The sequence below is a fragment of the Pseudophryne corroboree genome, chromosome 12, assembly GCF_028390025.1.
Source record: "Pseudophryne corroboree isolate aPseCor3 chromosome 12, aPseCor3.hap2, whole genome shotgun sequence".
Classification (NCBI taxonomy): domain Eukaryota; kingdom Metazoa; phylum Chordata; class Amphibia; order Anura; family Myobatrachidae; genus Pseudophryne; species Pseudophryne corroboree.
The window spans coordinates 164,033,092-164,046,034 of NC_086455.1; the positions used below are offsets into that span (position 1 = coordinate 164,033,092).

Consider the following 12,943-nt stretch of genomic DNA (forward strand, 5'->3'; position numbering starts at 1 on the left):
GATCGCAGGACTGCAAAAATCGCTGCCCAGCGATCAGGTCTGAATGACCCCCAGTGTCTCCAGCTTCTACAAATACACCACTCGCGGGAACCGGTCCTCACAGCGGTGAAGAGGTAAATTATTTGTTACAGGCATCTTCGAAACACAATTGCTCCAAGAGTTAAACAGACGTAATGACATTAATAGCTGTCAGCACGGAAGTGGCGGGGGGTGTTGGCGTGGTAAGATCGCAGCTGGGATAATGACAATGCGCATCTTGATGTTTTAAATTATCCAAACACATCTGCAATTTCCCATCTCTCACCGTTTGATGTATTCACCTCCATTATTCATGGCACCATGGGTATAAGCTACACAGACACAGATAAGTCACTTCACTCTGGAAATCACATTGTGCATTAAACTCCGTTGATGAAGGAATGTTCATCTGGATTTTTATTTCCGATACATAAATTTTTTAACACAGCGTAAACGGAAAAGCAAAATGTTATTTAATGCATCTATTAAGGAAGAACCAGAAATGTGAAGCACTGACAGATGAGACAGGCTGGAGAGGAGTGGGGGGAAGGGAACCAAATCTCTCCTCACTCTTCATACACAAAGCCAGCTCTGGATTCAGTGCCCACACATTGCACCCAGAGGCTAGGTGCAAGTGGATCATTTACAACGCCACGGAAGAGACACGTGCAAAACTCTTCTTGACTGCTATAACAGTGTGTCGTAGCCATAGCAGTCAGATATTACCTTCTAGCTTACCTAACTAGCACTAGAAAGATGAAGGGGTCTCGGTTAAACATTTCACACATCTATCATCGGCGGTCATTCCGAGTTGATCACACGCTGCAACTTTTTGCAGCCCATGCGATCAGATAGTCGCCGCCTATGGGGGAGTGTATTTTAGCTGTGCAAGTGTGCGAACGCTTGTGCAGGGGAGCGGTACAAAAACAGTTTGTGCGCTTTCTGAGTAGCTCTGACTTTACTCAGCCGCTGCAATCACTTCAGCCTGTCTGGTCCTGGAATTGACGTCAGATACCCGCCCTGCAAACGCCTGGACACGCCTGCGTTTTCCTCTCCACTCACAAAAAAACGGTCAGTTGCCACCCCGGAACATCTTCCTGTTGTCAGTCACCTTGCGATCGCTATTGCGATCAAAATCTTCGTTATAACATTCGCTGCCTGGCGTTCCCCACGCAAGCGCATTCTGGACCAGATTGCACGGCTGCGAAAAACTGCAGCGTGCGATCGGGTCGGAATGACCCCCAATATACGTACACACATGGCCCCAGGACGGTCAGCATTTCCACAGACACCTGGACTATTGGGAGGGGTCTTGAAATTAAGGAGCACACAATGATGTGACAGAAGACAAAAGTATAATAATCCCAATATAACTGAAGTCTACTCATGAAGCAGTGAAAAGAGTGGAGAAGTGAGCCAGTGGAGGAGTAACCTGTGGCAACCAATCAGCTGCTACGTATAATGTTATAGAATGCACTTTATAAATGCTACCCCAACACTGATTGGTTGCCATGGGCAACTTCTCCACTGGCTCACTTCTCCATTCTTTTCACTGCTTCATGAATAGATGCGCAGTTGAAAAACGTTGACCATTTACGTCTCAGAGTCAGGCCTTTGGTGCGGCGAATGCTACGCTAAAGTTACTACTATCAGACAGATGGGGGGGTTTTTTTACTGTCGGGAAAAGATAGGATTGGAATTGTCTAGTCTGTGAAATTACTGACAGCTGCCACCTGTTCTAGGAACCTGATGTATATAACAGAGTATAGCGCCAACCTTTATTCGGTCGATGTTGGCCTCCATTTTCAGCTGCTCCACAAGCTTCCTGGCTTGCGCTATGTTGGCTGTGTTATTACTAGCCATTAGGGCTGCCGGTGCGGCTTCCAACGTGAGCTGCAAAACAGAGAAGGCGTAAGGAAGGTGATTAATTCACATGATACACACTGTAATTAGCAGAAAAAGCTATAATTAGGATGTCCATTAACAAACGTGGTATAACATTAGTGGAGGTGTATCTGTCCCTTCTCTCCTGCAGAGCCCCCCCCCCCCCCCCCAGTCCTCGCTGGCGGCTGGAATGTAGGACAGGGGGAGACCGTGCAGAGAAATCGTGGGGGAGCGGAGCCAGCATAATCCACCGGATTTCACAGGATCAATAACACGGATGTGACCTTTCTAATTATAGAAGTATTGATTCTTTAAACTTACCAGAGTCAGTAGAATGTGAGACGCTAGTAGGAAGCTGGGCTACATTTACCGCCTTCGTGAGGGGCTTTGGTACCCACAAATATATTCCCAAAACCCGGCTACAATCACCTGCTAAACAGGACAGGTGGAGGTGATAGCTTCTATCATGTTATATAATTGAGTGTGTTACTATATGTATCTATATATAAAGTCACCAATTGTTTCTTCTCACCAACTAATAACATGAAAAGAAGAAAGTTGTGGGAAAACAATAATGGCCAGAAAAGGTCGGGCAGAGTAAATGTGAGAGTGATAAAGTGAAGAGTGATAAAAGTGAGATAAAGTATCAGCCAATCAGCTCCTAATTGTCATTTTTCAAACACATCCTGTAACATGGCAGTTAGAAGCTGATTGGCTGGTACTTTATCTCTCTTTCATCACTCTCCACTTTTTAAGGTTTAATACATTTTGGTCGAAGTTTGTCCAAAGAAAACACACACACACACACACACACACACACACACACATACACACACACACACACACACACACACACACACACACACACACACTTTAAAACCCACTGACCCTTTTGTTCTCTAGGTTCTTACTCATAGGGGGTCATTCCGAGTTGATCGCTAGCTGCCGTTGTTTGCAGCGCAGCAATCGGGCTAAAAAACAGCATTTCTGCTCATGCTTATGCCCCGTACAAAGCCCGTTGTGGTTGTGCTCAGGTTCTAGCGAAGTTTTCAGTCGCACTGGCGGCCGCAAGAAGATTGACAGGAAGGGGGCGTTTCTGGGTGTCAACTGACCGTTTTCAGGGAGTGTTTGCAAAAATGCAGGCGTGTCTGAAAAAACACAGGCGTGGCTGGGCGGGTGTATGACATCAAATCTGGACACATAGGCTGAAGTGATCGCAAGCGCTGAGTAGGTTCAGAGCTACTCTAACTGCACAAACTGTTTTTGTAGAGCTCGGCTGCACAGGCGTTCGCACTTCTGCTAAGCTAAAATACACTCCCAGTGGGCGGCGGCATAGCGTTTGCACGGCTGCTAAAAACTGCTAGCGAGCGATCAACTCGGAATGACCCCCATGGTCCAATATGGATGGTGTAATGGTTAGCATTACTGCTTTACAGCACTGAGGTCATGGGATGCCACCATGGCCCCAACTGTGTGGAGTTTGTATATTCTCCCCGTGCTTGCCTCACCTCTGTACTCTCCCTGACACTCCCTGTATCCCCAGCTCACAGCTCCCTCACCTCTGCTCTCTCTCCGAAACTCCCTATATTCCCAGCTCACAGCTGCCTCACCTCTGCTCTCTCTCTGACACTCTCCATATTCCCAGCTCACAGCTGCCTCACCTCTGCTCTCTCCCTGACACTCCCTGTATCCCCAGCTCACAGCTCCCTCACCTCTGCTCTCTACCTGACACTCCCTGTATTCTCAGCTCACAGCTGCCTCACCTCTGCTCTCTGACACTCCCTGTATTCCCAGCTCACAACTGCCCCACCTCTGCTCTCTCCCTGACAGTCCCTGTATCTCCTGCTCACAGCTGCCTCACCTCTGCTCTCTGACACTCCCTGTATTCCCAGCTCACAGCTGCCCCACCTCTGCTCTCTCCCTGACAGTCCCTGTATCCCCAGCTCACAGCTGCCTCACCTCTGCTCTCTCCCTGACACTCCCTGTATTCCCAGCTCACAGCTGCCTCACCTCTGCTCTCTCTCTGACATTCCCTGTATCCCCAGCTCACAGCTGCCTCACCTCTGCTCTCTCCCTGACACTCCCTGTATTCCCAGCTCACAGCTGCCTCACCTCTGCTCTCTCCCTGACACTCCCTGTATCCCCAGCTCACAGCTGCCTCACCTCTGCTCTCTCTCTGACACTCCCCGTATTCCCAGCTCACAGCCGCCTCAACTCTGCTCTCTCTCTGACACTCCCCGTATTCCCAGCTCACAGCCGCCTCACCTCTGCTCTCACCCTGACACTCTCTGTATCCCCAGCTCACAGCTGCCTCACCTCTGCTCTCTCCCTGACACTCTCTGTATCCCCAGCTCACAGCTGCCTCACCTCTGCTCTCTCTCTCTGACACTCCCCGTATTCCCAGCTCACAGCTGCCTCACCTCTGCTCTCTCTCTCTGACACTCCCTGTATATGCAGCCGAGCGCAGTAAATTTGATAACTATAAAAATGATTAGAATAATACAAATATGATATTTATAAGTAATATTTCCTTTGTATTACTCTAATAATTTTTATAGTCAAAACTGTGGAGCATGATAGACCGTACATCACTGGTGCGCTGGGCTTAAAAGATGCAGGGAATTGGAAGTAGAGGGACAATCTCAAGAGTGCGTGTGGATTTCTTAGGGTCAATCAAGTGAGTTCCAGACACTGAATAGACAGTGTCTAGTTAGGCAGTCAGTAGGTTGACCCCATATAGTTGCATGCTACAGGTCGATATGGTCAAAAGGTCGACAGGCAAAAGATCAACTGTGTCTAAGGTTGAGAAATTCCAAAAGTCGACACACATGGTCGTCACAATTTTTTTTTTTTAAATATTATTCTTTTCTACTCTTGTTTCACTTACAGGAACGACAAAGCCTGATAAATGGAGCGCCTTTATAAACTCTACGAGGCATGGAGGCGATTCCCATTCACAGCCTGAATTTGGCTCAATGGCGGTCGGGTATATGTGACATTTTTAAAAACCAAGCCAAATGATCCAGAACATATTTAAGCCATTTTCAGGCTGTGAATAATCATTGTTCAGCGCCGTACACTGAGAGATAATCCTTTAAACCAGTCATTTGGTTGGCACGAGTTTCCCGGAGCGTATGGTCAGCATTAGGCAGCGAGTATCCCCTTTGATGTATGGGCAGTGCGATAACGAGCGATATCACTAACGAAGGTAAATAATACCATCGATGTAATACTTCTTGCGTCAATCAGTGAGTACCGGAGAATTTTAGGCTCATTCTATAAAGCTGTAGTCTCCAATTTCTGCATATTTTGGCCCAATACAGAACACATTATTAAATAACACTTAATATAAGGGTACATAGATCTATTAGCTCATTAGCTGGGCACAATACCGTCGTTTTGTACAAGAAAATATTAAAAGAAAACACAAAATTAATATAGAAATACAAGTCAATTTATTAAAGAGGACCAGCTGGCAATCTGGGTAGCGGCTGACAGAAAAAAACCCAGGTATAATAAATCTCTTGATTCACCCCCATCCTCACAATACTTATTTAAGAACATCTGAAACAAACCCAGCTTGAAATCTATTGTGACAATTCCCCTCCAATTAAAATGGGTCGTCCTAGCTGCAGGAATCGTAACACCCTTAATAACCCCTACAGTTGTACCACGGTCTCTCGCAGTCAGCCCTCTGCTAATTGCCAGCTGTCAAACTGAGGCTTGCCATTGTTTGGCACTGGTTCCATGTGAGCTACAGTTACCGATCAACACATTAGATCATTCAGCTCTTGAAATAACACATGGCCGTATAATTTGTCCTGAATGAAGAAGAAAAATCAGCATAAAATGTTCTCCCTCCCCGATTCGGGGAATCACAATGGGCTCCTTGCAAGAGGCAGCGCCGTGCCATTTATTGCAAAGCGTATTATGCAGATTCCTTTCCTTGCTCGGTATAATGGGGTACTTCATACAGAAAATATAGCATGGGGGATGTCATTAAACAAATACAACCCAGTTCTAAATAAGAAGTTATGCTTAAAAAAAAAACAATGAAGGCCTTTCTTTGGACTAAAGAGCTGGTGAACCCGTACCCACCAGCTACACACAATACATTTGTTAATTACCCATACTTACAGCTCAGCCCTCCACCGGAACATATGGGAGACTGCACCAATCCACAGCCCCCCCAACACCCCCCCCCCCCCCCCACCCACAGAAAAAAACAACAACCCAGGGGGCGTTATTATAAGTAGGTAACTATGGATTGACCAATCTTACAGTTTTTCCTCTTCCTCTATTAATAATAATTATCCCCATGTAGCCAGGACACTATTCCCCAAAATACCCAAATCCTGGCCCCTCCCTTAGTACCCCCTATCCCTGATGCTCAAGCCTCTCCTGCTGGGATATGTGACAATTAAAAAGACTAATATTGAAAGATAAATGTAAATGTTGGAAGCTAATTATCATTACAGATTTATTCTCAGCAGTCAACGTCATTCCACCACACACTGGTATAGAAGGTTCCACCAACGGCTGCTGAACCCAGCAAGGCTGCTGATGAACAAGCGTTGGATTACTAAATATAAGGTGGCTATATAGTAAGGATGATGGGCCTAATTCAGAGGGAGCTACTCGGCGCTGCCCGGGTCGCAGTGGCTGCGTGTGATGTCATGCATCCACCGTAACCCGCTCCCCCTCCCCCCCCCCCAACGGTCTGGGCACGCCTGGATTGCCCGGACCGTGCTCCCTAAATGGCGGCATAATGACGCCGACCCGCTCCCTCCAGCCCAGAGACCGCCTCTGCCTGTCAATAAGGCAGAGGAGATTGCAGGGCTAAGACAGCCATCGGCTGTCTGGCATGCACTGGAGCACTGCGAAAACGCACAGCAGCGATCAGGTCTGAATTAGTCCCGAAGTCCGGATATTAAGCTAATGCTCACAGGTACACAGAATATGTGAATCATAAAAGAATGAAAATCAGAAGGTACAAAATGAACATAAACAATAAAAAAAAGGCTACAAAGTACTAAAACTAATACAAAATATACAATCATAAACAAGATACAAACACAGAGACACATATTTCAAATATCAGCGGCGTCAGCAAGGCGGGGACAAATGGGGACAGACTGGGATTGTGTGAAATCCACCGGTTCATGGTCCCATCTGAACAATACTACGGGGGAAGGACCTGCGCAGATTTGAAGCTTCCTATTGGCCAGTGTAGTCACACCCCCCTTCATGCTGGGTACATGATCACAGTGACATGTCGTCCGAGCCACCGCTGCGCTGACAGAGCAGACGCTTCCTGATTGGCCAATCCATACGTCGGGCCAGACGTCACAACTGGGCGGGCATTTAAATATGACAGATCGCCCGTAGACAAAACCAGACATGCCGATATATCTGCTAGATATATCGCCATCCGCTGTGGTGCAGGTCCGCCACGATATATCTATAAACTGCGCCGTTCACAGACCTATGGGGTGTACACACCCGCCGACCCGCCACAGTTATCGTTCGTCGCATTAGGGTGAGGGCGCAGCACCAGCTTTTTCCAGGGCTGCAAGTGGGCCAAAGAAGGTGGTGCAGGGCCAGATTTTGGGGGAGTGTTATCAAAGCTTGGAGAGAGATAAAATGGAGAGATAAAGTGCTAACCAATCAGTTTCTGTGATTTTCCAGGCTGTATTTAAAAAAAATTAGAGTTATAAGCTGATTGGTTGGCATTTTATAAATCTCCCAGTAATGGCGACATCGGCCTGGACTGAAAATGTTCAAGGGCCTATACATAGAAGGGGAGGAGCTGTGACCGGTCCTGAGGGTGTGTGGTCAGAGCCATGTAGGTGTGTCCAGTGTTGTGTGGGTGTGACTGGTGCTGAGGGGGTGTGGTCAGAGCCATGTGGGTGTGTCCAGTGTTGTGTGGGTGTGGCTGGTGCTGAGGGAGTGTGGTCAGAGCCATGTGGGTGTGTCCAGTGTTGTGTGGGTGTGACTGGTGCTGAGGGGGTGCGGTCAGAGCCATGTGGGTGTGTCCAGTGTTGTGTGGGTGTGACTGGTGCTGAGGGAGTGCGGAAGAGCCATGTGGGTGTGTCCAGTGTTGTGTGGGTGTGACTGTTGCTGAGGGGGTGCGGTCAGATCCATGTGGGTGTGTCCAGTGTTGAATGGGTGTGACTGGTGCGGAGGGGGTGTGGTCAGAGCCATGTGGGCATGTCCAGTGTTGTGTGGATGTGTATGGTGTGGAGGTGGTATGGTCAGAGCCATGTGGGCATGTCCAGTGTTGTGTGGGTGTGACTGGTGCTGAGGGGGTGTGGTCAGAGCAATATGGGCGTGTCCAGTGTTGTGTGGGTGTGACTAATGCTGAGGGTGTGTGGTCAGCGCCATCTGGGCGTGTCCAGTGTTGTGTGGGTGTGACTGGTGTTGAGGGGGTGTGGTCAGAGCCATCTGGGCGTGTCCAGTGTTGTGTGGGTGTGACTGGTGCTGAGGGTGTGTGGTCAGAGCCATGTGGGTGTGTCCAGTGTTGTGTGGGTGTGACTGGTGCTGAGAGGGTGTGGCCAGAGCCATGTGGGTGTGTACATCCAAACACTATCAGCCCCAATGTCTCCCTAAACACAATTAATTGTGTCATTTTGGAGGAGATGTATTAAAGCTTGGAGAGAGATAACTCACCAACCAATCAGCTCCTGACATTTTTCAAACACAGCCTGTAGCATGGTAGTTAGGAGCTGATTTGCTGATACTTTAGCTCTCTCCACTTTGTTACCCTCCAAGGCTTTGTACATCTCCCCCATTGTCTATTATTTTCTATTCTTAGCAATTCATATAACACTTTATACATACAGGAGGTTCATTTACATATAGGGGGTGCGGTTAGAATACCAGCTGTCAGGATCCCGGCAGTGGGAATACCAACACCCGTCAGAATTCCGGCTGTGAGGGGGAGGTTTAGGTTAGGCTGCCGGGAGGAAGAGTTAGGAGTGCGCAGCTCCTTTATGTCCTTTCATCAGTCTCCTGTTCCATTCCCACATTGTGCTGGCTGCTGACTCAGGGATATAGACACAGATATATTTAACACCAAGGGCCAGATGTAATGTGGCCAAAACTCAGAAAACTGCAGCTTTCTGAGGTTTGACCACATATGTACAAAGCTCCGGAGACTTTGTGCCATCTGATGCCAGAAGGGCCGATAGCTGGATGGGCCGGTCCAGCCGCACAGAGAGCGGTGATGGCTGAGTAGCGCAGCCTTGCGGCTCTATGCTTGGCCATCCGCCCTACCTCCGTCCCATCTGCGGTCGGTATACAGGGCGTGGCTCGAGGCCAGGGCTGCCCCACGGCACCAGTCCGTCTCTGCCAATACAACCACCTATGGTTATTTCAGCAAAGCAGTTCAGCATATTAAGTTCCAGGGGGGAAAAAATTAAAAATAACCATATTTTAATGTTACCAAAGCTAAATGGACAGTGCAAGGCTCTCTTGCAGAACTCGTTACAATAGGGAATTATACATCATTTTGATAATAATGCCTCGTTAATATGTTGCAATGTTATCTGCATGACCAGATGGGTTCCCTTCCCACAGACTGGGCATAACGTGTTGTAAACGGGCGTGGTACAGAATGCAACATTCAAAATGTTGACATGGATGCTATGTTGACAGTCGGCATGTCTATATAGTGTTGAACAATATTTAAGCCCTGACACTAGCCCAAACCTAAACGCAACCTAACCCTAATGTATACTGTTGACATTTTGACCAGGTTGACATTCTAGTGTCAACATAATAGGGCAGCACGGACGGTGTAATGGTTAGCATTACTGCCTCACAGCACTGAGGTCATGGGTTCGATTCCCACCATGGCCCTAACTGTGTGGAGTTTGTATATTCTCCCCGTGCTTGCGTGGGTTTTCTCCGGGTACTTCGGTTTCCTCCCACAATTCAAAAATATACTGGTAGGTTAATTGGCTCACAACAAAATTAACCCTAGTGTGAATGTGTGTGCGTGTACATGTGGTAGGGAATATAGATTGTAAGCTCCACTGGGGCAGGGACTGAGGTGAATGGCCAAATATTCTCTGTAAAGCGCTGCGGAATATGCGCTATATAAATAATTGGTAATAAATAATAATAAATAAAATAACATAATGACTACATACGGTTGTAAGCCTTCAGATCTACTTGATAATATCCAACGAGATTCAACTTTGGCTATCTAGCAGGACTTTAGGGAGCCCATATCTCACATCTGAATCCACCAAGAAGGGGTCCCCATGCCTGGTTCTTTAAGGAGGAGGGGTGGAAATGGGACATCTGTGGCTCTAGCTAAGGGAAGGGAGATCCTGAAGGTTAGGGAGCCTAAAAACATCAGGGGAGAGATGTAGGGCCAAATTCAGACCTGATCGCAGCAGCAAAATCTTTCCCTAATGGGCAAAACCATGCTGCACTGCAGGTGGGGCAGATGTAACATGTGCAGAGAGAGTTAGATTTGGGTGGCTTATATTGTTTCTGTGCAGGGTAAATACTGGCTGCTTTATTTTTTACACTGCAATTTAGATTTCAGTTTGAACACACCCCACCCAAATCTAACCCTCTCTGCACATGTTACATCTTCCCCACCTGCAGTGCAGCATGGTTTTGCCCTACAGAGAATTTTTTTTTTTTGCTGTTGTGATCAGGTCTGAATTAGGCCCGTAATGCAGTGCGAGACGGCCGGAGCTCCGGAAGTCTCGCACTGCATAACATCCGGCCACAGAATTGTAAAGAAAACCAAAAACATGCCACAAAAAAATGTTTTGACATTGATTTTATGTAAGAAATATACCCAGCCAGAAAATGGTAACACAAAAGGAGATTTACCAAAACAGGGGTCAGTATTCTTTTTCCGTCAAAGTTTGCCGACCTCTTCTATTCTTATCTATGGAGAGAACATAAAGACAGTATTACAGTAGATCCTGGGAATAACAAGTACTGTCAGTAATATTCAGTAACATCGCACATTGCGGAATCCAACCGCAAAGTTCATTTCTGTAGTCGCAGAAAGTGTTTTGTTTTTATTTTTTTACAGCAACTGTTTTTGTGCATGTATTTTGTATGTTCTCACCAATCGATCCTCAGTGCTTCCCATATCTTCCTATCTAATCGCTCTGACCTCTCCACTTCCAACTCCTCCACCGGCTGCTCTGCCCATACAGAAACCAGTTTAAGTTCCTCGCCCTCACTTTCATAGCAATAATTCGCTCCTCCCCTCCTACATCCCAGTACCTACCCCCTCTCACCCTCTCCACTCTACCTCTGTCACCTTGGTGCTGATCACCTCCTCTTGGGTCATATACTTTTCCTGTGTCGCTCCCATCCTCTGGAACTTACTCCCTATCAGTGCTTAAAGTGGTCCTAGAGAGGTGGTGGAACTCACCCCCCTCCCCACGGCGCCCACGAAATAAAGGTATTGCGCGCGCCGTAGGCGCGCGCAGCAAAAAGGGGGTGTGGTCTCAAAAAAGAAAGGGGCGTGGTCACACAATAGTAATAATGCCCACAGTAGTAGTACCCAAGTGGAAATTTTGAAGTGGGGGTATGGAAAAGTGAAGGGTGCAATTATGTGCGCGCCTTCGGCGCGCGCACTCCTGACAAGGGGGCGTGGCCACGCAAAAGGGGGCGTGCCCTTCAGTGTAGTTTACCACTCCATATACCCCTTATACACATTATGCACCACAATAGTAGGACCCCTTTCACATTATAGCTCACAGTATGAGCCGAAATTCACATTTATACCACACAGTATGAGCCAAATTCACATTACACCACACCACACAGTATGAGCCAAATTCACATTACACCACACGGTATGAGCCGAAATTCACATTACACCACACAGTATGAGCCGAAATTCACATTACACCACACAGTATGAGCCGAACATCACATTACCCCACACAGTATGAGCCGAAATTCACATTATAGCACACGGTATGAGCCGAAATTCACATTATAGCATACAGAATGAGCCAAAATTCACATTATAGCACAGAGAATGAGCCGAAATTCACATTATAGAGTGACAGAGTGACAGGGAGAGTGACAGCAGGGACATGGAAAGTGACAGCAGGGATATGGAAAGTGACAGCAGGGGAATACAGTAGGGACTAGGGAGAGAGAAAGGCAGCAGGTTAGATTACCTGTTTAGCAGCGGCGGTGGTCTGCGGTGCTGTGGATGAGTAGGCTGTGGTAGGCGTGACGTGGAGGCTGTGGGCCTCGGAGATAGTGCGGAGGAGGAGGCTGTGGGTGCGCAGAGGTCCGAGGGCGGGGCGGCAGAAGAGGCTGAGGGCGGCTGCAGTGGATCTGGAACCAGGCTGGCTTTATTATCCCTGCCGCCGCATCGAGCTCCTGTGACCACGGCGCTAATATTTCAAAACTGCTGCGGACCGGCAGCCAATCAGCGACAGATTTGAACTAGTAGTGCCGCGGTCACAGAAGCTCGATGCAGCGGCAGGGATAATAAAGCCGGCCTGGTCCCAGATCCGCTGCAGCTGGGAGTCTGGAACCTGGGCTTCCAGTGCGGCGGCGATGGTAGGGGCGGAGCGACGGAGGGCGGACCGGGAACGCAGCTTCTTTGTCGGCCCATACAGTAATGCCCCCAGCAGTAGCATCCCTTATACAATGCCCACAGTAGTAGTGCCCCTTATGCAATGCCCCCAACAGTAGTGCCCCTTATGAAGTGCCCCCTTTACAATGCCCTCATTAGCTGTGCACCCCATCAGTAATGCCCTTAATGGTAATGCCCCTGTGTAGTATTGCCCCTAGTCGTTTAGCCCCTGTAGTTTAGCCCCAGTAGTCATGCCCATACTGGTAATGCCCCTGCAGTTATGACCCCAGCAATTTACTCCCCCCCTCTAGTTTAGCCTCTGAGTGGTAATGCCCCCAGTAGTTTTGCCCTCATGTAGTTTGCCCCATGTAGTTTAGCCCCAGTGGTAATGCCCCCTGCAGTTGTGCCCCCAGCTGTTTAGCCCCTGTAGTTTAGCCCCCATGTAGTTTGCCAAAGTTAGTAATG

At 48.0% G+C, this 12,943-nt stretch overlaps 2 protein-coding genes across 3 annotated transcripts in view; both read right to left on the minus strand.

Moving 5' to 3' along the window:
* Window positions 1-12,943, minus strand: part of GNG2 (G protein subunit gamma 2) — an 89,400-nt gene that overhangs the window by 8,188 nt on the left and 68,269 nt on the right. For both annotated transcript variants that reach the window (XM_063948411.1, XM_063948410.1), the window contains 2 exons: window positions 10,756-10,813; window positions 1,795-1,911 (listed from right to left, as the gene is read on the minus strand). In XM_063948411.1, coding sequence (XP_063804481.1) covers window positions 1,795-1,881 — 87 coding nt within the window. In that variant the 5' untranslated portion in view covers window positions 1,882-1,911; window positions 10,756-10,813. The remainder of the gene's footprint in view (window positions 1-1,794; window positions 1,912-10,755; window positions 10,814-12,943) is intronic.
* Window positions 1,882-12,943, minus strand: part of FRMD6 (FERM domain containing 6) — a 325,186-nt gene continuing 314,124 nt past the window's right edge. The window contains exons 15-16 of the transcript XR_010190521.1: window positions 10,756-10,813; window positions 1,882-1,911 (exon numbers count right to left, since the gene is read on the minus strand). The gene's annotated coding sequence lies outside the window, so the exon portion shown is untranslated. The remainder of the gene's footprint in view (window positions 1,912-10,755; window positions 10,814-12,943) is intronic.